Source organism: Denticeps clupeoides, chromosome 6 (genome assembly GCF_900700375.1).
Source record: "Denticeps clupeoides chromosome 6, fDenClu1.1, whole genome shotgun sequence".
NCBI classification, from domain to species: Eukaryota; Metazoa; Chordata; class Actinopteri; order Clupeiformes; family Denticipitidae; genus Denticeps; species Denticeps clupeoides.
In genome coordinates, this window is record NC_041712.1 from 8,909,369 (window position 1) to 8,935,530 (window position 26,162).

Sequence of the window (26,162 nt, forward strand, 5' to 3'; positions counted from 1 at the left end):
TACAGTCGTGACTACACACACTGTTCCCAAATCTCCACTCAGTTCTATGGAGCACATAAAAAAGTGACTATCACTATCACTATGAACACTCTTTGCACAAAATCACTGCTCTTTTTACCTTTTAATCTCTTTTTTTTTATCTTTATACATTGACTTTCACTCATTTGCACACCTTCACCCTACCTGTTACACATATTTTATGTTAAAGACATAAAAGTGTAATTTTTGGTTATGTTTGCAATATTTGCATATTGGTTTTCTTTGTATACTTGCAACATTTGCAATACTGTGGTCTATAGCAGTCACTAAGCAGTCATTTCACTGCATCTAATACCATGTATGACTATGTATGTGACAAATAAAAATTTGAATTTGGATGTTTAAAAACGAAGGACTCCTTTTTCTGTATATGAGTCTTGGGGGTATGAAGTGTGAAAGCCAAATGCTTTATTAATTTAATAATTTAAATTATTTGTTTTGTGTAAAATATCCAATTTTACAGTTTCTTGCAACTAGGAAGTACACAGACATAGAAATTTTTAATATGGCTGTTTATATTATATTACAATATATATTATGTATATATGCTGAAAAAGAATTTTGATACATAGCACCATCAAGATAAAATGTCAAATCTGAACTACATCTTTCAGTTGAAGCATTTGTCAGTGGATAAGAAAAATTAACTTTTGTTGTTTTATTTTAGTGTGTGATTATTTGTGCTGAATAATATATTGTGTAATGTAATGACCAAGGCATCATACATTCTTCCTCCTTTTACTTCCTGCTCATATGATAAAGTACAACGCTAAGATTTATTGATACTGCTGTTTCCAGATGCTCTATTCATAAAATGCTCTACTAAACTTTCAAATTGTATGTACATTGTAAGTAAGATTTACACTGGAGTGCCCCATACCTCAACTGGCAGTTTATTAGGTGAAGCAATAGTGCTTATCTTGGAATTACACGTTGTAGAAATCACCCACAGGTTGGTAATACCGAATCTAAAGCCTCAGCTCCACACGTCCTGAGAGTAGCGGCCTTTCTTCATCAGATGTTTGAAGTATTCAACCGCCTGGGTGTGGCTCAGGTTGCCCACCTCCTCTGCGATCTCATGGAACGCCTTCTGCACTTCACGAGCCATGTTGCGAGCATCCCTGATGAAAATGTATGAACATCACAGTCACTACACTCACTTAACTACACATTGGCCTCCTGATTTTCAGGCTGTTAGTGGGCAGGATTGACTAAAAACACTGCTGCTGGCAGATTTAACTTAAATTATTACATTGAGACATTACAAGTCAAAATCTAACTGCAGCAAATGGTGACATCAATTCACTGTGCAATAAATGTAAATATTTTAAAATACATTAATTTATATAAAATTTATATGAAATATATTATCCATCCGACATACTGCTCCATAAATATGGAGCAGAAAAACCCCATATCAATCAACCACTACTCCTAGACCGCACCACCATCATGGACTGTTTACCAACCAGGCCATTTCCATAGAAACTAGTCATTTGCAGCAAGGAGAAAATGATCTAGAGCTGTCTCTTCTTCCTGGCTATTCTGGTCTCCATAAATGCGGGCTATTGGTCCTTGCGTTTCTTTTCTTCTTCTTTTTTTTGGTTTGTTTGTTTAGACTGGAGATGAAACCAGTCTGCCCAGAAGCCCAAGACCAGTGATGGCCTCGCGGTTAAAGAAGTGGCCCCATAATCAGAAGGTTGCCGGTTCTGCCAAGGTGCCACTGAGCAAAGTACCGTCCCCACACACTGCTCCCCGGGTGCATGTCATGACACCACTGAATGAACTTTCAGCAGTCTTACTGTCCCTAGCTCTCTAGTTTATATAAAAAGTTTCAAATTATTTCCACACTCATCTTACCCACAGATGTAGATGTGAGCATTGTCCATGTGAATCAGCCTCCACAAATGTTCTTTGTTCTTTTTCAGCAGATGCTGCACATAAACCTGAATCAAACCAGAGCACACGTTTAATTAACTTCTTTAATTTAATTATCTTTCTACTTCAGGATGATCCCAACCTCGACAAGCTAATGGAATTGTTAGAACAAAATGCTCCCATTTATACTACAAGGTTTTAAGGAACAGCTGAAAGATATTTTCATCAGCAGGAAGGAACAGAAGTCATGCTGATGGAAGTTAAGATCCAGAGCTATGGACAGGAAAGATATGATAAGACACCTTGTGTTCCTGGTCTCTGGAAAATGCCACATTCAACTCGTTCAACACCCCTGCCCTCTCAAAGGCCTCCAGCTCCTCCTGGTACAGGAAGTCCTCGTTCCTGTGACGGCAGCTATAGTAGAGGACTGTCTCACCAACATCCTTCCCTGATAAAAGAGAGAGAGATAGAGGCACAAACAGACATCTGCAAAACAGAAAAAAATTGTTCAAATGTTTTTTTTTCACACCTTGATAAATTAATTGAAAAATGTTAATGATCCTTACTGATCCTCTGAATAAACATTGAAAATTAAATAATAATTTCACATCTTCGTCAAAGTGTAGAAGAAAACTCCAAACATTTGTTTGTGATGTGCATTTCATTGACCCTACCAGTACAAGCTAGTAAATAACAATTTTGTACTGAAGAGGATTTGAAGCATTAACAGACAGAGACACTATTACAGGAATAGTTTTTAAAGCACTTCAGCACCTGATTCAAATGTCAAATAATTGAAATTGCTATGTAGATAAATATTTCCATCTTAATCAAAGAGTGACATTGACTCTGTTGTGAGGTTCAAATAAGCATGTCCTAACTCTGATCATTTGTGATGATTACAGACAAAAATGGCCTAACTTAAGATTCTCAAGGTTTTAATTTTTTATTTAAAATGTTATTAAAAAAAGGTGATTCTCCTCACCTTGCTGTTTCAGCCATGCTCGCTCCTGGATGAAACCAATGAAAGGGGCAATTCCTGTCCCAGCACTGACCATGATTACCGGGTTACTGGCTCTGAAGGGCAGACGGAACTGGGACTTCCTCACATACATGGGCACCGTGTGCTTGTGCCCATTATCAGTGACCTCCTTGTTCTTGAGCCAGTTGGTGGCCACACCCTTGTTGGTTCGACCGGTGGAGGTGGTGTACTCCACCACCACTCCACAGACATGCACAGAGTTGGGATGGACCTAATCCATTATCATGAAGAGATATTTTACAGGACATTTCATATAACTCACCTCATTTCCTCCCCAAATGTCCTATGAAAAAATGGCCCTACCTTGGCAGAGGACGAGATGGAGTAATACCGAGCCTGGAGACGAGGCAGGAGCTCACACAGGTGGTCAATGGGAGGCTTCAGTGATGGCAAGTCCTCTAGAACAGCCAGAAGGTGCCTGCGTGCTGCTAGTATCCAGTTCTGGTACATGTCCTTAGAACAGCATGTAAACAGCATGTACATTTACAGAATGTAAACACACTAATCCAGAACAACTTACAACTCACAGGGACAGTCCACCTGGAAGAACAAGTATGAAGTGTCTTGCTCAGGGACACAAGGGTAGTAAGACGGCTTGAGGGTGTAATTTGTGACCCAGTGGGGACATTCCTTCGCTCAGTGGCACCTCCTTTAAAGAAGGCATGCAATAGGGTCACTCACCTATGAACCAGAAGACCGCAAAGTCACTGGTTCCAACCCCACTTAATACCATTGTGTCCAAGAGATTTAACCATGTCTCCAGGGGGACTGTCCCTATAACTACTGACTGTAAGTCACTCTGGATAACGGTATCTGGTAAATACTGAAGAGGTAAATGTAATAGAACATTAAACCTACCTTTCCCTCAGAGGAAGAGGATGCCATGGTTCTCATGGTCTCCTGGTCTTTAGGATTGCTTGCATACTGGGACAGTTCAAAAAGCACATTGGTTCGTGGAGGACTGCTGATGTCCAGGTAGTGTGTTAGAGCTGTGCGGTAAGAAGTAGGGCAGGGAAATGGGTGCTTCTTATTGGAAGCCTCTGAAATGACATGAGAAAATTGAAATTATGCAAAATAGTTATTTAGCTGACAATTTACTCATACATACTTTTATAGCACAGATCCAGTTCCAACTACATTTTTTGATTGCCATTCTAAAAGTGCTGCCATGTCATGTCATCACTATGAAATTGTCATTTCACAACTGCTGCCTGACTGGCTGCTGACAGAAGGACAACAATAACAACTTATGGATTATACATTTATTATCATTACAGTATAAAAAACTAAATGTAGATTTCTGACCTCAAGCCTACTGAGAATGAGTTGAAAACAACTGTGCAGTAGTTCCAATCTTTTCCAACCATCCCATCCAAAAAATACATTTTGCGACATTGCATAATATCATAATTAAAACAATGTAATTTGTGCTGTAATTAAAGCTAAAATCTCTCCAACCACATATTAGAATATGTGACTTTGGCGGGGCAGTGAAGCATAATGTTTAATGAAGATTACTAAAGAAAAATCAGATGGGATCTCTGAAGACTGCTTGGAAGATCACAGCATCACAAAGATATCCTGGGGACAGGTAAGAGAAATCTGCTCAAGCAATAATCAGATCAAAACATACCATCCAGATTGTTTAGAGAGATAATGGTGTCAAGGTCCACACCCAGAAGTTCGCCCAGTCTGTTCACCAGGAACGTATCATTCGTTGGATAAAGAGCAACGTGGTCCCCCGAGTCATATCTCCAAGAATTCAACAATATCAGCGTTAGAATTTTCTCGCAGTAACATTCTTGTGTTATTTATTTGTCTATATTAAGAAACATATTTTAAATATATATAAACAGATTTAACAAATTGACCAGTGTTGCCAAATTTTAGTAAAAGGTGACATACCTTAGCTACCTTTAGTACAAGTGTCACCAGTACTGGCCCATATCTTGCACGTCTATTATGCAGTGTCATTGAGGCGCAGCAGCACATTAATTTCCAGTTTACTAAGGTGAGCTTGAGCAATACCTTATGCATTACACTGCATACTGCATACCTGTTATGCAATTTTTTTAAAGACCCGCCGATGGGGAGGTTTGATAGATTTCAGCATATCTGAGCATATAATTCAGATAAGAAAAGAAGAAAACCTGTGACAGCCCCTGATGCAAGGTAGCTGTTTATTAGCACAGTGTCGTGTTGGCAACACTGACCTCGCAACAACCACCCAGTACCTGATATGAGACCCTGAGATATCCAGCTCCAGGTGCATGTAGTGCCGACTGCCCCCCTTGTTCAGTTTGCGGTTGACACTGACACTCGACAGGAAGAGATTCTTTGAATCAAAGGGCCTGAATCAGACAAACAGTGCCAGAGAACAGAGAACTCAGATCCTTAGGGAAGGTTGAACATTATCATCACCAGAAATATCTTGAAAAGAGCAAATAGCATAAATTAGGCTGTCACTGATTAAAGTAGGCTGATGATGCAAATACTTGTGTGTCCTTTGTCCACATGAAGACGTGAATATTGAAGGCTCATGTTTTTGATGTCTTGCCCTTACATCATGAATGAAAGGTTGATCTGTTTAACATTCAGACGACACAGAGCATTGTTCCCATTGAAATGTATATTGGCCAAGTGGACCACTGGCTGCATGATTGACCAGGTCTGCACTCACGGTTTCTGGATCTGGAAGCTCTTCAGCCGGCCAATTTCACCTGTGAACACCTCATTCGTGTTGATGTCAGTGTGGACCACCAGCTCGAACTGGCGAATGCTGCGGAAAGGAAAGGAAACTGTTTTTACTCAAGAAATGGACATCAGGAAGCGTTATCACACAGAGTTTAATAATGTCCATGTCTATTTGTATTTTCAAAGTCTGAATTTTAAAGGAACAAGGAATTGATATGAAGTGGTTGATCAACATGAACAGACAGGTCTGAGGGGTGGAAACAGGTATGCCTGGAACTGCACAGTGACAATAGACCTTGACGTCTGTATCAGTAACACGTGTGGTATCTAAATATAGACAGTGCACATATTCAAAAATATGCATTTGATTTGCTTGAAGCTGAAATTAAGACACATCATGCCTCACAGCTCAATTAATCTAAGTAGTAGTTTGTTTCTATTGTTTCCTCAGTTAATGTAATGTTTCACAGAATCCCTGCTATAAAGGATTTCCGATAACAGCAGAGAATTCTTAAGGGCACTTAACAGCTATCAAATTGCAAAATTACTAAATTATTTCACTGTCAACCCATTTCAGTACAACGAAAAATGATGCTGAAGAACAGACACTGTGATTGATTGTTATGGGCTGAATCTGTGTGTTCTAGTTATTTCTGAGTTGAAGCTCTGTTGCATCTCACTATTCTAAGAATGAATACCATCTGGAGCATTAGAATGTTCTGGCCATGTCAGTCCTCTGTTACATGCATTTCACTGGTGAACAGTCTTTTAGAGGAGATTTTTAATAAATTTTTTTACTCACTAAATGGTCTCAGCAATTGATCCACTACATGTCAGAATCTTCAAATACTCAAGAGACAGTAAAATATATGGGGGGGATGTGGCCTTTAGTTATTATGCTCCAAAACTTTGGAATACATTACATGTAGCACTGAGAGAAGCAAAATCTCATCCTTGTTTCTAAATATTTAGAAAATACAATTTTTTAAGATCTATTTTAACTGCCTGACATGTTTTCTGTTGCTTCATTTTTCTTTTAAAATCTTGCCTTTTCATTTTATCAGCAATTTTTCTTACTTTTTTATAACTTTCTTACATTTTATCTAGTTAACAATACCTATTAAGGTTATATTTGTTTTATTATTCTATAAATAAAGCTTCTTCCCTACTCATTCATGGATCTGCCATCAGATTGTACAATGAGAGGAGTACAATGACTACCTGCCCTCCTGAGTTGTGGGCTCCACACCAAAAAACTTGCACACCGCTGGCCAGAACTCCTCTTTCCATGAGAGAAAGTCCTCCTCCAGACTGTGAGAGACAAAGCATCATAAACATGGTATGGGTGGGATCCACAGAGAAACCCACAGTACATTATTGTCTGTGATATCAATGACATCACAGTACAATTGATTTTGTTCAACATAATAAATAACAATATGTTTGTGACTGAAGAATTCAGAATTGCTGCATTCTTTAACAATAGAGAAATTGCCTTCAGTTCCTACCTATAAAAGCACATTTCCTCAAACACAGATTTAACTATTCTTTTTAAACCTCTATATATCAGTACTGAAAGCCAGCATATTTATTGTGTATCAATATATATTGGGGTCCCACCCCTATAACATGAATATTATTAATAATATTTGGTTATTGCTCTCTACTACAGTTGCTGATAGACACCAACAGACTATAATTATCATGCGGTGCATTTTTAAACAGCCGTTCTACTGTAGATATGTGGAGGAGGGTGATGCACTGATGAACTGCCACTGTTTTAATATAGGAATACATGGTCGCACACTTACTTGCCATCATCATCTCCCAGTCCCAGATCAAAGATCCTTCTTGCTCCAAGCTCAGAAAGCCTTTTATCCACATATTTGCCCATGGCATTGAAATGTTCATATGTTTTATTTCCCAAGCCAAACACCTACAAAGAAAACATTGTCTTCACTGACCAGAGATCCAGGTTGCCCTGGAAAACCATCTGATAAATGAAATGATCCAGTTTTAGGGTACTATTTTCAAACTAAGCATAGCAACAAGCTCTAGGCTTTGTGTATAGTGCTTAGTGCCAGTACACATGTACTGTGCACAGAGTTTCTGAATCAAATATTTAGGGGTCGTAGATAGGAATAGATAACTCACAGCAAAATTCAACCCCTCCAACCTGTCACCCGTCACCTGCAGCCAGTCATAAAAGGCCTGAGCATTGTCAGTGGGGTCGCCCTCGCCGTAGGTAGCCATGCAGAAGACAGCCAGGGAGTTGTCTATCTCAGGCAGACGTAGCAGGTCGGACTAAGGGAGAGTGGTAGAAAATTAGACATGTGAACATGGATGCCACTGATCATGAACAAGTTCACAGGAAAAAACTCTTTTGGATTTCAGTCTGACAGCCACACCCAGTCAGATGGGTGTCTGGAGATGCTCAATTGGGCCAATGCTTCTGACATTTCATTCATGCTCTGCCGTAACATAACATAATTCTTATTTTGTAATATGCCCACTTTATTGTGAAGGAGAAAAAAATTTGAGTTTTACTGGAACCTACAGGCAATCTTATTTCATATTTACTGATAGTTTGTTACACTTAAAAACTTGTCCGCTCAAAGTTTACTTCCAAGTCTTAATACTAGTAATGATAACTGTACTACTTCACCATGTCATGCTCCTCAGGGTCTGCTGCCATCGCCTTCAATCCATAACGCTGGGCATCTTTGGCTAGCTGGTGGGCAAAACCCTCAGCAGTGCCTGTCTGAGATCCATAGAAGACCAAGATATTCCGATTCTGAAATGGGACAGAGTATGATAAAATATTCATCAACTGGAGCAACACATTTCTACTTGAATCTAATCCTGAATGTTAGAGCCCTATTAACAGTTCATTATCTCATCCTAAAAACTATTACGTGAATTAATGTCTTAATTAAGTATTACTTATTACATTATAGAGGGTCTGGAAAATGTCACTTAAAAGGGGAAATGGGTTCACTCACCATTTTCTTCATTTTCTCAATAAAGCTGGTTTCTCTTGTGGGCATTATTCTGTGGGAAAGAGAAAAGAGCACGGAACAGCCTGCCAGGATTATTCACTCCCGGTGAATGGCGCTGGAGACATGTTCTTTCAGTCTGTCACCAGGGCTCATAGCCCAACACACAGTTTCCTTTGCGGCGGTGAACACCCCTAAGTGTGCAACATTTGGGGTGTAAGCTTTATGATCCCCTCTAAAATTGCATTAGCAAACACACACACACTCCTTTACAAACATATATGAATTTATCTTTACCCTTCTTTTATCAATCTAAAACCCAGATCTAACTTGCATTTGTCTCTCATTTGGGTCGTACACTGTGGCACTATGTAAATATCTTGGAAATATAGGACTCTTCATCATAATTCCACACAATGCACATCCATTTTTACATCTCCCACTTTGAAAGGTCCTACTGTAAAGCAGTTGACAGAAATCAACCCTGCAAGGCATTCTGGCCCAAACTGACCTCTCCGCTGCAGCCCTCCGTTCCCGGGGCAGGGAGAACACGCATCCCATGACAGAGGCGAAACTGTCCTCCAGATCGGTCTGTCTTCACAGTGGCGTAACATTAAAAGCCCGACAGAAAAACACCCCCCACTCCTGCTCTCCAAAATCCAGCGTGTGGCGAGTGCTGGGGTCTCACTTCTGGTGCGGGGGAGACAGGGGGCGGGGGCCTGGACTGGGGAGGCGGGCGGCAGGCAGCCACTCAGGACGTGCACTTTCTCAGACGAGCCCGCAACATCTGGCAGAGCCGAGGAGGACACTGGGAGGACCCAGAGAATATCTCCTAACGTTTCCCACAGTTCCCGTCCCACCCCCACAGAACCGGCACCATCCAGACGGCTGATAAACACACACACACACACACACACTCTTACTGAGTGGCTGAGTGGCTTCACTTCCTGCTTCCATAGTGAAGTGAATCGTTCAAAGGAGTCTTACACTCAACCTAGTTGCCTTGGCAACCACTCAAGGTTAAATAAATTTCTATTTCGATCGTTCTAAAGAATGAAATCAGTGCAGTTATAGATCTGAAGTAAAACACTGAAAAAATGTATTCAAACAACTTTCCTGGAGGAGCAATTTGTGTTGGTTTTATTGGGGGGCAGATCAACCAGAGCACAGCGGAACACATTCCTAAAACTTTCAGTGTAACGTGAGCCCGTCTGAAAGAAGCCCCAGTGAACTGTAGACAGACGTGGTTTCCTGCTGTCTCCTTTTCCTGAAAAACTCTGTTTCCTGTAGCTTTAATCCGTCCTTCATTGTATGAATCCCAGAGGGTGAAATGGCAAAAGAACAGAAAAAAGTCTGACATATTGATTTCATTGAATCTAATTCAAATGCATGCAGTTTCTTTCTTTCTTTTTTTTCCACCTCACAGTACTATATGCTACAGGGTGATAGCACATAGAACCCCAGTTCTATAGAGAAAGAACTCAAAAACCTACTAACCACAGCTACAGAAACTTGTTTCTGGAGGCCCCATCCTGCATTCTTATAATTCCAACTCTCTTTTGCAAGCGTGCATCATTAGGTTGTTAATGATCTGCTGATCCTAATTAAGGAGGGGTTAGAAAGAAGCCACCGCCACCTCCGCCTCAATTTCCTGATTTCCTGAGCAATAAACAACTATTAACACTTCAAATCTGGGAAATGTCATTAATAAGTGAAGTGAAAGTGAAAGTGAAGTGATTGTCATTGTGATGCACTGCAGCACAGCACACGGTGACGCAACAAAATGTGTCCTTTGCTTTTAACCATCACCCTGAGTGAGCAGTGGGCAGCCATGACAAGCGCCCGGGGAGCAGTGTGTGGGGACGGTGCTTTGCTCAGTGGCACCTCAGTGGTACCTTGGCAGATCGGGATTCGAACCAGCATCCTTCTGATTACGGGGCCGCTTCCTTAACCAGTCGGCTACCACATAATAAGCAGTAATGAAAACCCAGACACTGAGTCTGGGTTGGGTTCGGGTGGTATTTACCTAGTGGGTAACACATTTGTTACAGGTTCAACCCCCACTTACTACCATTTTAAATTGTCAAACACATGAAAATGATAATAATGTTGACAGAACAAATTCAGCTGAAACCATGCCAAAGTCACCTGGAAATGCAAATACATAACAATTAGTCCTTATTTAATGTTACGCCACTGTGAAGTGGGGCAGTGGTGGCCTAGCGGTTAAGGAAGTGGCCCTGTAATCAGAAGGTTGCTGGTTCGAATCCCGATCCGCCAAGGTGCCACTGAGGTGCCACTGAGCAAAGCACCGTCCCCACACACTGCTCCCCGGGCGCCTGTCATGGCTGCCCACTGCTCACTCAGGGTGATGGGTTAAATGCAGAGGACAAATTTCACTGTGTGCACCGTGTGCTGTGCTGCTGTGTATCACGTGTGACAATCACTTCACTTTACTTTTACACTTTACTTTATTATTTCATTAGATATGGGTATATATGATCTTGCTAGACAGACAGATACCATTGGTCAATATTTCCATTTCTGCCAGCATTGGCTACTTCTATTGAGAGCTCAGTATATAAACAAGGACACAAGTGGAAGATGTACAGATGGAGGTTTTTTCAACTTCTAATCCCACAATCAACTATGGTGACAAATCAGTTCGTCAGCTCACGTCATGAGTCTCCTGAAAGAACCAGACAATGCTGAATTTAGGAATTCATAGCATGCCATGTAGTGAAGTTTGCATTCCATTCAGACCAAAGTGCAGAGGTGTGGCAAGCATGCTGCTCTGATATGATGACGTAACGGTGGGTGATGAGTGACGCAGTGCTGCATAGTTCAACAAGGAAGGTGGCGACTCCTAGGGGCAGAATATAAGATTACCTGATTTATTGTGTACAGAATTATAATATAGAACAACTTGTAATCAAATGTGCACAACATACAGTACAGGCCAAAAGTTTGGACACACCTTCTCATTCGTTGTGTTTTCTTTATTTTCATGACCATTTACGTTGGTAGATTCTCACTGAAGGCATCAAAACTATGAATGAACACATGTGGAGTTACTTACTTTACAAAAAAAGGTGAAATACCTGAAAACATGTTTTATATTCTAGTTTCTTCAAAATAGCCACCCTTTGCTCTGATTACTGCTTTGCACACTCTTGGCATTCTCTCAATGAGCTTCAAGAGGTCGTCACCTGAAATGCTTTTCCAACAGTCTTGAAGGAGTTCCCAAAGGTGTTTAGCACTTGTTGGCCCCTTGTTGCCTTCACTCTGCGGTCCAGCTCACCCCAAACCATCTCGACTGGGTTCAGGTCCGGTGACTGTGGAGGCCAGGTCTCCACTTTTTGTTAAGTACATAACTCCACTTGGGTTATAATTAATCGATTAAATAACAATCTGCAACTAATGAACTATTCAAATACCCACATTCCATGCCCAATATCCCCTTTAAAGCAACATCACAGTCGAAATCAGTTGAAGTGTTCTAGATGTGTAACAATAAAACACAAATCTCATAAATATATTTAATTAAACATACGTATAGAAAATAAAATACAAATGTAATGTCCTTCCATTTGGATGACAATATAATCTGAAAAAACCTGAAAAGCTGAAAATCCCACATGAGGCGATAATGGCTTTTTATTATCGAGTGCAAGAACATTAAAAGTTCTACTGAAATCATTTGAATAGACTTTTGATATGTGACCACACAAATCACTTTTGGGAACAATGCAATGATCTATGCATGAGCATAACCCGAATGCACAAGCAAAACTTTATGTAACTGACAAACTTATATTGCAGAAACTGACTGACATCTTAAAATTTGACAATGTACCGCAATATGTCAATATTTTGATGCTGACATCTCAGAATCCAGTTCTCTGGTTCCTTTGTGCTTACAGCTGTTTGGTTTTGTCCTGGTACTTGTACTTGTGGTAAACCACACCCAGTGTGGTGGAAAAGTTCCCCATGAACAAGACCAGAAATGTGGATCCACACATAAGCACCTAGGGAGGAGCATCAGAAAACGTTTTTAAAACATCTTAAGCATGTGCCACTTACCGCTTACATTCATGATCACCTGAGGCAGCTCTCCTTCTTCCACTGTTTCCTTTCTTTACCTATTTCTGCTATTTTCATTAGCCTTTGCCCTGTCTCTCCTGGTTATTTATTTTCTTCATCTTTACTGCATGAACAGAAGCCTCAGTTCTATGCTGCGGCTACACACATCACACTTTGTGTGCCCTGTCTGTGCTTTGGCAATACAAAGCCATTTTCAGTTTCTTTTACGTTATCCAATCAAAATGCCAAGTCAGAAGTAAACGGTGGTATCATTTTAATTATTAACACCATTATTATTAGGGTTCTTGTGCTTTGTGTTGCCTTGAGGAATGTTTTCTTGTATAACCATGTACCATAAATATGACGGACATGACAATAAAATTCTACTTAATACTGGTTACTCAATATTGTACCAGGATTTGTAAAATTAGGGCAGAAACATATGAAATTGTGCTTGAGCTGGTTATTTGACCACTACTGGTGTACAGGTGAAGTGCACTAACCTGCCACTCCTTCCACTCTGGCAGCTGGGCCATTCTGAATAGAGTCACGCCATTGTACAGCTGGAAGAACTTCAAGCACAAAGAACCAGATCATTTGAGTCATATTTCACTCTCACAACTTTCACGTCCTAAATGCAGGCAGCTGAACATATATTTTACATTTCAAATCTGTTATCTAAATGAAACGATTCCACGGAAATGTCTTACATACAAAAACAAAGGGAGCGACTGTGACCTTTGTTGATACTAGATGGACTGTCTTAAGAAAACAAAGGCTTGTTCTGTGGCACTAACCAGCCAGGTTCCACTTAAAATGAGTCACAGTGGGTCTGAATGATATCACTGAGATACAATGGCCTCCCCCTCCACCATGAACAGGATGTGCTTCAAAGCAAACATGAGCTGCCGCCTGATACGGAGCAGGTCTGATGACTGAGGCGCAAGCACGGAGCCTTGTGTTACTCACATGGCCGAACAGGAGGAAGACAAGGAGGAAGGTGAGACCTCGCCACATCCAGGACTGAAACCCCTCTGTGGTTAAGCACAGGGTTGGCAGAAAAGAAAAAGAACAAATTATACTTCCATCAGAACCAAACACAAGTTGTCAATACAGTAAGTCAATCAAGGACAGCAAAATATAACACAATAACATGGGAAACACAATAATAAGGAAAATGGTAAACGACGACTGTGGGAATTATTTAAAAGAAATGAGGATGAAGGCTAGCTGCAGTTATTAACCACTAGGCAGCATATCCAGATGGATATCACATAGGCAGGGTCAGGAAGACCTGAAAAAAGGTAGTTCGTGGAATATTATTCATGTGTTGTCGTAGATGACGTCCTGTTTTGTAAGTAACAGTAAGAAGCATCTGAGGACAGTTTTATAAATTCTGTTTAGTCCTTCAGAGAAAAATCTATAAAAGATGTCTAATTAGGAATTCTAATATAATGATTCTAATAGTCATTAGAATAGTCTAATAGTCATTCACGCAGCTGCCCTCTCTGCAACAACAAGCCTCCAGCACATCTCAAAACCAAGCTGAGTTTTATTGTCATTTCAGCTACATACATCGACAAAAGAGTGCAAGATTGCACTCTCACAAGACCGATACGGATGGCGCCACAACCAGGCCCGGAGAGGCCCTAGAGGCTGGAAGCAAGTAAAATGCAACCTCCACCAGCGTAATGGCATAATCAATTCGTTCAAGAAGAGGTGGGTGGTGTAAAAGCTGTGCCACAAGCCCCACAAAGGGTTCCACGGGCCTCACTACACATGACCCAGGACTGCAAGACGATCTGGACCGGAAGCTCCAATTCACCCATATAGTGCTGTGGTCCAAGTTGGTTCTCCTCACCAAGTTAACCATACCATGGGAGCGGAAGAGACTGATATACTCAAATCTTGTGGAAGAGTGCAGGGAAGCAGGACGGAGAACCACAATCAACTGTCCACCTTCTGGGGAAGATGGGTGTAGGTGGGGCAGGCCTTCAGAAAGTAATCAAAGACCTGGCAAAGGAGGCACAGAAGAGTAGTTTCCGGCTGTGGCTGAAGAGGAGGGATGCATGATGGGACGCCTCATCCCAGTCACTACCCCACCACCAGGAGGCTTGCCAGGTTCAAAGGGGCGGAATGTCAAGGAATGATGGTTCCTGTTTCAGACCTATGTGTTTTTTCTATACCCACAAGTTTTTCCGTATTCATTTTCGGTAATTGAGACTTCTATTTAAGTTTTTGGTCATTCAGTTGTTATTGTCTAGTGTTGTATGCACCTCAGTGGGCTCACCTGCCCACTGTGCAGAGAAAGCATATTCTGCGTTTGTGTCTCAGACTTTGTGACGCTTACTTTTGTTTATTGGTTCAACCACTCTTCACCACGCTGTGGACCTGTGCCACACGCTCCTCCCCTGCCATCACACTCAACTTCTCTGAGACACTCACCTACAGTTATGTCCATATTGTGCCTTTCCCCAAGAGCTCGTAGTCTGTACAGACAGCCGCTTTGGTAATAGTACTGAAGAAACTGAACAAAGTCTAGACACACATGGAACAGACACACAACATTAAAAAAATCTAACAATCATGTTTCTGTCTTCAGTTGAGTCTGCTGACGCACTCTGGACTGACATTACGTTAAAGTGGGTTTTGCTCGGATGACATCTGAGTCTTACTTATGTACATGGAGTAGGAGAGAAACTGGTTCCTGAACATCTGGTAGAGCTCCCCTTCTGGCCTGGCATGAAGAATGCAATTCAAACATCCACTCTCATTCATTTAAACACACTGCACACGCAAATACATACAGACCCTGCGAGGAAAACATACACACAACTGACATCTGAATAATGCTGCAGGATGTTGCTAAATGTCTGGCATCCTCATTCTTCTCCAGGAAACAAAAGTGCATGTGTCTGCTCTTACCATGTGAGCATTACTCCCGACAGGAAGGTTGAGACATAGTGCTGAAACACCCACCAGCCTTTGATTCTGAAACAAAACGGAGAATCAGGATAGAGTCGAACAGAGCTGCCAATGCTAGCATAGAGAAGCTGCACTGCAAGAAAAAAAATGAAATGATAAAACTGATATATTACCTGGAGCCATTACAGATCAGGACACTCTCGCGTATAGTGAGTGTGCAGTAGTACCACACCAACAGGAAGTTGAAGAGTGCGTCAACCACTCTGTCAAAGTCATGGTTATAAGATGAATAAAAGCATTTATCCACGACGGTGAAATATACATTACAAGGCTTCATTTGAAATCATGACATATATCTCTCAGATGGAAACTACCATTAAGCTTAGGGTTACACTCACACTGTGTTTTAGGGCTAGGTTGCAGATATATTCATGAAGCAGAATAATATAGTGAATGCTGATAACGACAAATGCCACTCATACCTGTAGTTGACCACAGTTCGGCATGTGAAAGAAAACACCATAAGCAGTACTGTAACATACAGTTTGAATTTCTCATATTCATCCTTGTAGGCAAACCTGTAGATGACAAAAATTTTAATAAACCAATAAAAGGCATTAGTCCTGTTCATTCTGTGTATATTTAAATATTTTCTTAAATATACACACACACAAATCTTACTTTGACTGCTTATTGAGTAGAGTCACATTCACATTGCCTAGTACCAGGCTGAGGTATAGCCTGGATTCGGGACATAATGCATAATTTAAGTTCATTTGAAATAACATTAATCTTACTCTCAGTCTAAACACCCAGGGGACATACAGTACAGGCCAAAGGTCTGGACACAGCTTCTCATTCAATGTGTTTTCTTTATTTTCATGACCATTCATGACCCTTTGCTCTGATTACTGCTTTGCACACTCTTGGCATTCTCTCGATGAGCTTCAAGAGGTCCTCACCTGAAATGGTTTTCTAACAGTCTTGAAGGAGTTTAGCACTTGTTGACCTCTTTGCCTTCACTCTGCGCTCCAGCTCACCCCAAACCATCTGGATTGGGTTCAGGTCCGGTGACTGTGGAGGCCAGGTCTCCACTTTTTGTTAAGTACAGAACTCCACATGTGTTCATTCATAGTTTTGAGAATCTACAAATGGAAATGGTCATGACAATAAAGAAAACACGTCAGAAGGTGTGTCCAAACTTTTGGCCTGTACTGTATGAAAGGAAGGGATCAACTGAAAAGAATGTAAGTTAATACCCATTTTTCTTTGGTAAGAAGGAATCCATCTCATAAAAGACATTATATCTCTCCTTAATGTTCTCCTGAATCCCACTGAGTGCACTTCCACTCTGCCTGCATCTGGAGAAGAGCAAGGCCAGGCGGTTTAGATGAATGCTGTCATTTTTCTCTGCAACTCTTTAAAACAACAGACAATGGCAACGCTAAAGAAAAAAAAAAAAACGCAAGCCGAATGTCGAGAAGAACACCCGACTCTTTGTTGGAACTTGGGCTTTCCTGAGCCCAGCTGTGGCTGAGGTCAGTTCAGCAGAAACTGTATTAACACCCACTCTTCCAGCGCCACAGAAAGCTCCTTCAGCTTCTTTCTTTGCCGTGTGATGGCGGTGGAACAGCTATCCTGCAGCTTGGCGACCTCCTCCAGCTTCTGTCTGTAGAGACGATGAGTTTCCTGTGGCAACACAGACACACACACACATGCTCACCATAACATTTACAGTATTTATCAGACGCCCTTATCCAGAGCGATTTACAATCAGTAGTTACAGGGACAGTCCCCCCCTGGAGAAACTTAGGGTTAAGTGTCTTGCTCAGGGACACAATGGAAGTAAGTGGGATTTTGGGAATTGAACCTGGCGAGTGTGTTACCCACTAGGCTCCTACCACCCATAATGCTTACTAACACAATCATTCCACAAAGATAAGGTTAATGTACTTGGAGTTTCCGTCCCACCATATTTTGCACATTAAATAAAATGTTTAAGCCACAAGAAAGGGTGTGGGTGTGCAATGAGGAAAGAGAGTACAATGGTGTAATTCATAAAAGTGCCAGAACACAACTTGTGCAATACCCGCACATCAGAAACGAGGTTACCACAATTCTGAGTTTAAAAATGGGGATGGAGAGCAGAGTTGGTGACATGGGTGGGTGACCCAGTCTCTCTCTCTCTCTCTCTCCACTACAGCGAGCGCCACCAAAACCTGCGTTGCCGGGTAACCACCTCAGCAGCGTCAGCTGACTGTGATAAGCCGTAATATTCGAACGTGACGTAACACTCGCGCCACGTTTTATTCGCGCTACGCATCGGCGTCACCTGGACTTGCTGGAAGTCCGTCTCCAAATCCGCCCACTCCTGAAGACAGTCGTCCACGCTGCTCGGCGTGAACAGCATGTCGGCGGCGGCGGTTCCCCGGAGCGGCGTCTGAGCCGGGCTCCGGCGGTCGGGCGGGGCGGGGCGGGGCGGGGCGGGGCGGGGCGGATTTCCTCCGGCTCTCCGCCAATAGGGTGGCGAGAGAGGACGGGCGGCCGCGCCTTCGCTCCAAGAGCACCTGGATAACCTGTCGGCCATGCCGAATCGCTTCCCAACGTCAATCTTCCTTACTACGTGTATGCGGATGTTCTCGGTGCTGATTTTTACTTGACTTTTTTATTCATACTCATACACTTGTGAGTATACTCCACCTTTAAGAAGCAGTTGAAAACCCACTCAAAAAGTATTTCAGACGAATCTAACACTCACACACTGCACAAAATAAAAAAATGTCCTCGTCTAGCACTTGACAATTTCCGACAAGTTGGGCTGTTAGTTTTATAAACTCAAAATCTATAGAAATCGAACGAGAATATCTGGTGTCTTCCTCCTGTAAGTCGCTTTGGATGAAAGCGTCTGCTAAAAGTAAAGTAAAGTAAAGTAAATGTACGTCTGTCCCTCTGTGCAGTTGTAGCATAAGCAATTTCCTTCGGGGATTTAATAAAGCTTTCTGATTCTGATTCCATCGTTAACAGCTACCACGAGCAGTGTTTGAACGTTGAACAAAATTTTCACCCATTCGATGTCTTTTTTTTATTAAAAAACAATCGTTTACTAATAATTTCTAATCTTAAATACGGTAGTATACACATATTGAATATTGTGTGTTACTGACTGTCGACAACAGGTCATGACAGAAACATCCATCAAGTGACAATAATTCCATTATGTACTACAGTTGTTGCCAAACGTAAATTAATGAAAATAAAGACTAAAGAAACAAAAAATAATATCACATCATATGTATTCTAAAGTTATTCTTATATTTTAAATAATTATACTCAAAACACAAAGATACTTAATTTATGTATTCTGAATCCATGTATTCTGTTATATTCCAAAACTGCTTCAACACATGTTTAATAAACTATGAGATACACAGAAATATATAAAGACGAGATTTAATGATGAATATTCAACAACATAATAAAAAGTATGGATAGCTAATATGGAAAACAAATATCTTGTTTAAATCAGTTAGAAATTGGGCTCTGAAACATCTGTAATTCTCCTTCCCAGTGTCTGTAGCTCCCAGTTGGACAATTGTTGCACAAACCCACGATTTGGACGCATGTTTCTCTTACATTGTAGAACATGGTCCCAGGCGTCCTGCATGGACAGAGTGGCAAAATTAAGAAATAAACCCACAGTTCAAACTGCTCTTTTGATTGCTGTTATGAAAATCTCAAAATAATATAGTAAACTGTTATATTAACATTACTATTTGCTATACCTTCAGGGTGTACTTCAGGTGATAGACAAGAAAAGCCATGGAAGCAGCACTACATCTGCTTATGCCATGGCCCGAAAATATAAGAACCGCAGATCCAGAACTGAGATGAGAACCTAAAGAGTTTCGGATATTAGACATTGTTTAACCTCTGTAAAACAATGATTGGTTCCAGAACAGAAAGCACTTACCTACAAACACACATAAATTTTCAAAAGAGGCATAGAGGTCAGCATCTGCTGAATCTGGCACACAAATGTTCATGACCGCACAGTTTCCATCCTCAGAGCTGAGGAAAAGAAAATTATTTATTCTAAAAAATAAATCATCAAAGGATGACTTAGCCAATTTTGTGGATGCAAAGTAAGGTAAGTTAGTCCAACATACACCAGATCGCTCGCCTCACACACACTGACCAGGGCCTTGAGTTTGAGATCTTTGATGATGCAGGAATTACCGGCCTGTTCGTGATCACCCATGTAAAGCTGGCCAGGTAAGATTTCCACTGGATAAGGCCTTAAGTTCTCTAATTCCTAACGTGTCACATAGTGAATGTGTTACAGTTCAGCAGTTTTGTCAGTCAGCCAATCACTGCCTTGTGCAAGAAAACAGTGTTACTTTGATTGTGTAGATAATCTTCTGAGTTCTGAAGAAAGGGTAGAATACTGAAAATCTTTCATAGCCGCCATTCAGAATGCGAATGGGATTTCGGCTGAATTTTTCCAAGCGCTCAGCGCACTCACGGGCTGGACCTGTTCACAAACATCAAAACACATGAGTAATTAAAAGAGTAATGTAGACAGCAACATAACGTTACACTGTGTACATTACCCACGGTTTATACATCGCAGACAGCTTCAGAGCAGAAATTCCACTGACCTGAGGGAAGAAGGGAACTGGTGTTGCCGTCATACACAATAATATACTTCACACTGTCGACCTCCACACTGGGGGGCATGACCAATCTTCCATCACAATCCTGGGCGGTGCAGCATTGAAATGTAATTAACAGCTGTGCACCCATTTATACATCACCGAACATGAAGTGTTGTCTGTTGAACAAACCCATTTCGCTTTTATAGCTGTAATGACGTGGCTTTCGTTGTAGTCTCTTTCAGCTCGCGTATCTGGGAATTAAGATCCAAAAAACGTATTAACTTTAAAATTATTGACTTAACTTGCCGTGTTTATCTACTCTTCTTACCGATTAAGCAAAGGTAATTCGATTCGGCGAGTCGTGGCGAACGGGAGAACTGATTCAGAATGTTATAGAGTTCTGTTGGTTCACAAAGAACAGTTCCAGCCATCGAATACTGAACAAGAACTTATGCAAAGTGCATAAACCCTTCTGTAACGACGTCGTGTAGCTTTTAAGTAAAAGTAAAATAAAGTCAAGTAAAGTAAAACAGCAGCTATGTGTGCGACTCGGAAATGACAAGCCGACATGAGAAACTATGGTAACGCGAAGACGCTGAATAATAAGTCGTTTTGATTGGGTGGTTGAACGAGAATGGTTTGCTTTGATTGGATGGTGAAAGAACGCTACTTCCGGTCTTTACGTAGCCAATGAAACACACGCATTTCTCGGCATGGGGCGGGACTTTGTTCTGATTTGCTGAAAGGAATTCCGGTGGCTTGTTTGAAAATGCTCAGGAAGTCCCGCTTTACTAGTTTGCGTTTCCTTCAGGTCCCATGGCTCGCTTTGGGGTATGTGTGTTGTACTGTTATTAGTTCCGTGTAATAATGTAACTATTTCATTCTTTATATTAAAGCACAGCTTGGAGGTGCGTTCCGTTTACAAATCTGAACGAAATGTGGTGCAGTCTTGACAGGATGATGTGTGTCTTGTCAACTACTCAAACTAAAGTATTGTTGTAAAAAAAAAATGCAATAACTTATTATTAGCAGGATTATATGATTAATTCAACCAGGACTGATGTAATCCACTTCCATCCATCCATCCATCCATCCCTCCCTCCCACAGGGACTGAGCAGAGCGTTTCTGCGGCGTAAGAAGAGGAAGGCCAGCAGTAGGAGATTTGCTGTTCGGAACAAGCGACCCAAAAGCTCACATCCCACTGACGCGCCTGCAGCCACAGAGTGAGTTGTCAGCATCGTCTTCCTGTCCTGCAAATTCAAACCACAGAATAGTGCACTTCTGAGCAGCCAAGTATGGAGATCAGAAGCATGCTCAGAAATAACGATGTGCTTAATTATTAGATAGTCAAAACTCTAGTAAATGACAGTGAAATCTTTGCCAATAAAAATTGACTGTAAAGTTTCTCCTGATGTTTTTGAAATCGATGCCCCTCCTCTAGCGCAAAGGAGAGTGATCCAAACCTGAAAGCTGTGGCGTGCCTGAACCTGAAGGAAACTGCTAGTAAAGGGCAGACTGCGCACCAGCCTGCCAGTGTAGTCAGGCTCCTGTTGAGGGCAGCATGCCGCCTGTGCCAGCTCTGGCGGAGTGGGCTGAGTCAAGTAAGTCCTAACAATGTGTACGGATGGCAGAGGAGGGCGTGGAAATGGGCTGTGAAACAGCCACGCCCGCAGCGGGGTGTCAGGTGATGAGCAGGTCAGGGCAGGAACCTCTAGGCACAGCAGACCTAGAAGTTTATTACTGGTCCTTTTAAACCCCACTGTGCTCAGTTTTGAATATGGAAAAAATATTACAGATTATTCTGGATAAAATGGTACCAGATTCCAGAAGCTCTGCTGATGACTTATATTTTTTTCACTGATTATTTCATTGATGGAAGCCTGCAAACCACACCATTGGTCAGTTAAGGGGGTAGCTGTTTGGGTTTCTGATATAAGGATACAGTGAGTTCTTGTGAGAGCTGCATTTTAGAAGACATGACACCAGTTTCATGTGATGTCACTCTTATGCTGGGGACTGCCACTATCTGTGGTGAAAAACTTGTCATATCAAGCTGCTGTCATGCAGTGGAGAAGGGCTAACAATTTTCATCCACCATTACCCCTATAGCATTTTTATGGAATTTAGACATGTGTATTAGAATCTCACTGCATCTAGAAATGAGTGGTAGTAGCCTAGTGGGTAACACACTCACCTATGAACCAGAAGACCCAGGTTCAAAGACACTTAACACTTAAGACACTTAAATTGCTCCCTGTAACTACTAAATCGCTCTGGATTAGGGCATCTGATAAATGCTGTAAATGAAGGGCTGGGTTGTCTAACCAGAATTTACCAGAGCAACTCATAATCATCTTAAGTTAAGTGTCAGAGACACAATGGTAGTAAGTGGGGTTTGAACCTGTGACTTGTGTATTCTGGTTCGTAGGCGTGTGCTACTAACTACACTTCTTCTGCCCATTTTAGGTGTTTCACATTTCTCATATTCTTAACTAATTCTCTCTTCTCGTAAATGGCAGGTATGTTTCAGGTTTGTTAATACTGTGTTCTTCTGGCACGGATATGGTCAGAAGTTGGAATACCTTCACCAGAAAGTGGAGGAGCTGGAGAGAGAGATTCGTCTCCTTCAGTCAGCTTTACGGGTGATTTTACATTTTTCATTTAATCAATGTATTCCAGGGTATTAATAATATTTCAGAATGAGCCAAGCCAATGGGTTGAATCTAGTTGATCCAAAATGAAACCAAACCAATCATTTACTATTCCACCGTCATCTGAAAAGTGTGTTTACCTGCCAGAGAGGTTCAGAAGCCAAGACTGCTGGTGCCGTTCTCCCAGCAATATATGTATCCAGTGTGGTGTCTCCCACTGCTGCTTCACCACCACCACCACCTCCTCCTCCTCCTGCTGCTGCTCCTCCTCCTCCTCCACCTCCTCCTCCACCTCCACCTCCTCCACCAGTTATCAGTGTCACAAAGACACAGGCACCAATCCAGATTAAGAGAGCAACGTCCAAGCCCAATCAGGTTGGTGTTATAAATAAAAGTTATTATTAATAGCAAAACACCCAATTCACTTTCAAGTATTGCCCCAAATCCTGCTGGTGTTGAATTACAATGCATTGTTTTCCCCCTGCTGTCCAAATGTGGAATCAGCAGAAACAGACTGGACCAGTGGCTGTTACCCTCAAGGACCTGCAGACAGTCAAGCTGAGAAAAGTGGCTGTTCGCAATAAAGTGAAGGTATTTGAAGCGGTGTCAAGTCGAAATGATCTTTTTACGTTTATTGCTTTACATACTACTGGTCTCTTGCACTGAATTAATATTCAGCCTTTACCTTAACACAAGATGTTATGGCTGTTCTTCAGTTCCATTAAACATTGTTAGAATCATACACACTTATTTATATAATACCAAGCACCCTGCTCCCATGTCATACAGAAACTGGAATTTAGGGGTTTCACAGACTTCACAGCAAATGGACAGCCTGTAGCTGTACACCTTGTATAGAGTTTATGTGGTTTAGGCAAACTTAATAAGGAAAAGTGTGTGGTGCATGTGGATCGGGGCCTGAGAGTTGAAGACACTTAGAGGACTATTGCTAAAATATATTCTTTCTTCAGACTCCAGAGAAAAGACGACCTGCCGTCACCATGGTTGATCTCCAGAATGTTCGCTTGCGTTGCTCCCAAAGTGACTTGCCACCAAAGTTCAGACGTAGTCTGGGCAGGTCTGTGTTCAAACTCTCCCTGTTTTGGACACTGGAATTCATGGTCGGGCCTTTTGTTCTTTTATTAATCATGTATAATTTGTATTTATTTCTTCCCTTTCAGGACACCCACCAATAGTCCTTTCAAAATCCTATTGCAACTGAAAAAAGTCAATGTGAATCGGTAATTTTATCCATGGTTTTAAGTTTTATTTAAATGTATTTATTTTTTGCATTGTGCTTTTAGTCTGTTTTTTTTTTTTCTGTCTGTCTGATTTAGAATCACATTCTAACTTATATCTTAATACCCTAGTGAAAAGTGTCTTCTTTTCCCATCATTCAGAAGCCCTGGCGGTACACCACAGTGTGACAAAGAGAATGAGACTGAGAGCAAAATCCAGGTACATCCATTTTACACACATCTGAAGGTCTGACCTGGCCTGGGTTCGTATACGTCTTCTCACTGGTGTTCATGAACTTCTTCACAGAATGTAATACCCAAGGCACCAACTCCTTCTAATTCACCCAGAAGGCCCTTGGATAAGAAGAACTGAGACTTGACTGCAGGTGAAAGGGAATAAATATGATGCCTACTGTTACTTTCGGCAAGTGAATTAGCTGAATGATGTGACATCTTCAGATTTATTTATGCATTTTGCCAAACCCAGTGTGAATCACTTGCCAAAATGGGGGAGGAAAACACTTTTATTTTTCCACACTGGTAGCAATGTTCTCTGGTGAAGTATGATCCATAGAATGCCAAGCTGCCCATAAACCTACTTTTTTATGCCAGTGTTGTAGCTCCCTATGCACTGGAATGTGGGGGGGAACGCTTTTGCACAGCTGATGTAACAGCTGATATATTTTTTTTATAAATTGTCGTATACCTTAACTGGTTAAAGTCAGACTGTAAGGTTTGTGGTTTTTATTTTTCACGTGTGCCTGTTTTTTATGCTTGAATTGTACAGCGATTGACCAAAAAATATCTTTATGTTTACACTTTAAATGGTCTTTGCAATGTATTCTCTTTTTAATGAGATATTGCCTCACTGGGGTTAAATGAGAAAAAATTAATGTCTTGTTTCCAACTGTAAATAATAAATACTGTACTGATAATCTGCTTGTGTAATTAATGGAATGCATGGATAGACATGCACTGATCGTCTTGGTAAACAGCCCTATATTTGGAGTCAAATGAGATTTCGGCAATTCCACAAAACACGTTTAGCAGATTATGCTTTAGTTGGAGCTGTTTTTTTTTTTTTTTTTTTCCCTCATTCCTAATTTTCTTTTCCTCACATTTTTTTTACTGAAGACTGGGAGCATTTATTTGTACAGTTTCATCCATATATTAAAACTTAAACTTTTAACCCAGCTGCTGAGGACATGTTACTGTGTTTTATGGTGCCGATTTCAAGACTAAGGGAGAAAGCGATGATACAAACTCAAGCCTGACAACTGAAGCGCACGACATTTTACATCCAGCTGTTTCACCCATTATCCACATCACAAGGTGCTCCTGTTCACCCTTTACTGGATCTGACCATCTGGGCATGGGCATTAAGTCAACTTTGTAAGTGAACAAGATTGTCATTGTCACGGCATTATGTCAGAGCTTTTCTTTGTTGTGTATGGAATGTGATTAGCCGTTGTTTTGGGTGTGAGACCAGAAACAAAATACAGGCGGATGACATCAGTGCAGATTACAGCATGTGACTTTATCACATAACTGTCATAAATAAATGTGTCACTGAGGAAAGAAGTGACCTTGCCTCTTGACTCCATTATATGTATTACAACGACGTTTATGCAATGAATTGTACTAAAATCTGCATATCATTACATTTACAGCGTTTATCAGACACCCTTATCCAGAGCGATCAGTAGTTACAGGGACAGTCCCCCTGGAGCAACTTAGGGTTAAGTGTCTCGCTCAGGGACACAAGGGTAATAAGTGGGATTTGAACCTGGTTCATAGGTGAGTGTGTTACCCACTAGGCTACTACCACCCACAAAATATCATATCTAGAAAAACCATTACCATTCATGGATTAACCCTGTACTAGACTAAACCTCCATTCAGAAACACCTTTATTATAGGGTTAGGGTTAGTTTCCACGAATTGGAAACTGGTCCTAAAA

General features: G+C 41.3%; 4 protein-coding genes across 9 annotated transcripts; 1 reads left to right on the forward strand and 3 right to left on the reverse strand.

The window, feature by feature from the left end:
- Nucleotides 1–197: 197 nt before the first annotated feature.
- pora (P450 (cytochrome) oxidoreductase a) lies at nucleotides 198–9,628 on the reverse strand. Of its 3 annotated transcripts, none has more exons than XM_028984534.1 (16): nucleotides 9,161–9,625; nucleotides 8,656–8,704; nucleotides 8,319–8,447; nucleotides 7,808–7,957; nucleotides 7,465–7,589; nucleotides 6,875–6,964; nucleotides 5,640–5,738; nucleotides 5,455–5,517; nucleotides 5,194–5,310; nucleotides 4,593–4,711; nucleotides 3,818–3,999; nucleotides 3,263–3,412; nucleotides 2,903–3,170; nucleotides 2,220–2,365; nucleotides 1,900–1,985; nucleotides 198–1,160 (listed from the first exon to the last, which is right to left on the reverse strand). In XM_028984534.1, the coding sequence occupies exons 1-16, from the start codon at nucleotides 9,208–9,210 to the stop codon at nucleotides 1,016–1,018; spliced, it is 1,968 nt and encodes a 655-aa protein (XP_028840367.1). In that variant the 5' UTR covers nucleotides 9,211–9,625; the 3' UTR covers nucleotides 198–1,015. The 3 variants fall into 3 exon arrangements, 2 of the variants coding, with proteins under 2 accessions (XP_028840367.1, XP_028840368.1); XR_003750180.1 differs by having other exon boundaries at nucleotides 1,105–1,160; nucleotides 2,220–2,403; nucleotides 9,161–9,628; XM_028984535.1 differs by lacking the exon at nucleotides 5,455–5,517 and having other exon boundaries at nucleotides 199–1,160; nucleotides 9,161–9,621.
- Nucleotides 9,629–12,288: 2,660 nt separating this feature from the next.
- tmem120aa (transmembrane protein 120Aa) lies at nucleotides 12,289–18,117 on the reverse strand. Of its 2 annotated transcripts, none has more exons than XM_028983303.1 (12): nucleotides 17,990–18,117; nucleotides 17,228–17,346; nucleotides 16,917–17,018; nucleotides 16,339–16,398; nucleotides 16,140–16,235; nucleotides 15,831–15,920; nucleotides 15,658–15,723; nucleotides 15,408–15,469; nucleotides 15,178–15,270; nucleotides 13,702–13,766; nucleotides 13,236–13,304; nucleotides 12,289–12,677 (listed from the first exon to the last, which is right to left on the reverse strand). In XM_028983303.1, exons 1-12 carry the CDS (start codon nucleotides 18,065–18,067, stop codon nucleotides 12,567–12,569), a joined length of 1,011 nt encoding a protein of 336 aa, XP_028839136.1. In that variant the 5' UTR covers nucleotides 18,068–18,117; the 3' UTR covers nucleotides 12,289–12,566. The 2 variants fall into 2 exon arrangements, with proteins under 2 accessions (XP_028839136.1, XP_028839135.1); XM_028983302.1 differs by having other exon boundaries at nucleotides 16,917–17,075.
- Nucleotides 18,118–19,183: 1,066 nt separating this feature from the next.
- styxl1 (serine/threonine/tyrosine interacting-like 1) lies at nucleotides 19,184–20,855 on the reverse strand. Its single transcript, XM_028983565.1, has 8 exons — nucleotides 20,641–20,855; nucleotides 20,502–20,563; nucleotides 20,316–20,415; nucleotides 20,055–20,188; nucleotides 19,824–19,969; nucleotides 19,628–19,725; nucleotides 19,440–19,552; nucleotides 19,184–19,315 (listed from the first exon to the last, which is right to left on the reverse strand). The coding sequence occupies exons 1-8, from the start codon at nucleotides 20,741–20,743 to the stop codon at nucleotides 19,184–19,186; spliced, it is 888 nt and encodes a 295-aa protein (XP_028839398.1). The 5' UTR covers nucleotides 20,744–20,855.
- prr11 (proline rich 11) lies at nucleotides 19,645–25,137 on the forward strand. Of its 3 annotated transcripts, none has more exons than XM_028983563.1 (10): nucleotides 19,645–19,804; nucleotides 21,421–21,536; nucleotides 21,755–21,914; nucleotides 22,833–22,955; nucleotides 23,112–23,339; nucleotides 23,469–23,555; nucleotides 23,936–24,042; nucleotides 24,146–24,205; nucleotides 24,365–24,422; nucleotides 24,510–25,137. In XM_028983563.1, exons 1-10 carry the CDS (start codon nucleotides 19,793–19,795, stop codon nucleotides 24,573–24,575), a joined length of 1,017 nt encoding a protein of 338 aa, XP_028839396.1. In that variant the 5' UTR covers nucleotides 19,645–19,792; the 3' UTR covers nucleotides 24,576–25,137. The 3 variants fall into 3 exon arrangements, with proteins under 3 accessions (XP_028839396.1, XP_028839395.1, XP_028839397.1); XM_028983562.1 differs by lacking the exon at nucleotides 19,645–19,804 and adding an exon at nucleotides 21,087–21,143; XM_028983564.1 differs by lacking the exon at nucleotides 19,645–19,804 and adding an exon at nucleotides 21,087–21,143 and having other exon boundaries at nucleotides 23,472–23,555.
- The last annotated feature ends 1,025 nt before the right edge of the window (nucleotides 25,138–26,162 follow it).

Bases quoted from the DNA above. Each gene is read 5' to 3' on its own strand.
- styxl1 (XM_028983565.1), bottom strand. From the start codon at position 20,743: ATGGCTGGAACTGTTCTTTGTGAACCAACAGAACTCTATAACATTCTG. The intron at 20,416-20,501 runs GTTTGTTCAACA...TGCACCGCCCAG, and splicing joins CAGCTATAAAAGCGAAATGG to GATTGTGATGGAAGATTGGT. The intron at 19,726-19,823 runs GTATGTTGGACT...TCTTTTCCTCAG, and splicing joins TGTGAGGCGAGCGATCTGGT to CTCTGAGGATGGAAACTGTG.
- pora (XM_028984534.1), bottom strand. From the start codon at position 9,210: ATGGGATGCGTGTTCTCCCTGCCCCGGGAACGGAGGGCTGCAGCGGAG. The intron at 8,705-9,160 runs GTCAGTTTGGGC...TCTTTCCCACAG, and splicing joins CGGAGGGCTGCAGCGGAGAG to AATAATGCCCACAAGAGAAA. The intron at 5,518-5,639 runs GTGAGTGCAGAC...TCATGATGTAAG, and splicing joins AGCTTCCAGATCCAGAAACC to GGCAAGACATCAAAAACATG.
- prr11 (XM_028983562.1), top strand. The intron at 22,956-23,111 runs GTGATTTTACAT...TTTACCTGCCAG, and splicing joins TCCTTCAGTCAGCTTTACGG to AGAGGTTCAGAAGCCAAGAC. The intron at 23,556-23,935 runs GTATTTGAAGCG...TTCTTTCTTCAG, and splicing joins CTGTTCGCAATAAAGTGAAG to ACTCCAGAGAAAAGACGACC.
- tmem120aa (XM_028983302.1), bottom strand. From the start codon at position 18,067: ATGCTGTTCACGCCGAGCAGCGTGGACGACTGTCTTCAGGAGTGGGCG. The intron at 17,076-17,227 runs GTGGGTGTTAAT...GTTGTTTTAAAG, and splicing joins CTTTCTGTGGCGCTGGAAGA to AGTTGCAGAGAAAAATGACA. The intron at 15,271-15,407 runs GTAAGACTCAGA...ATGTGTGTCTAG, and splicing joins CTCCTACTCCATGTACATAA to ACTTTGTTCAGTTTCTTCAG.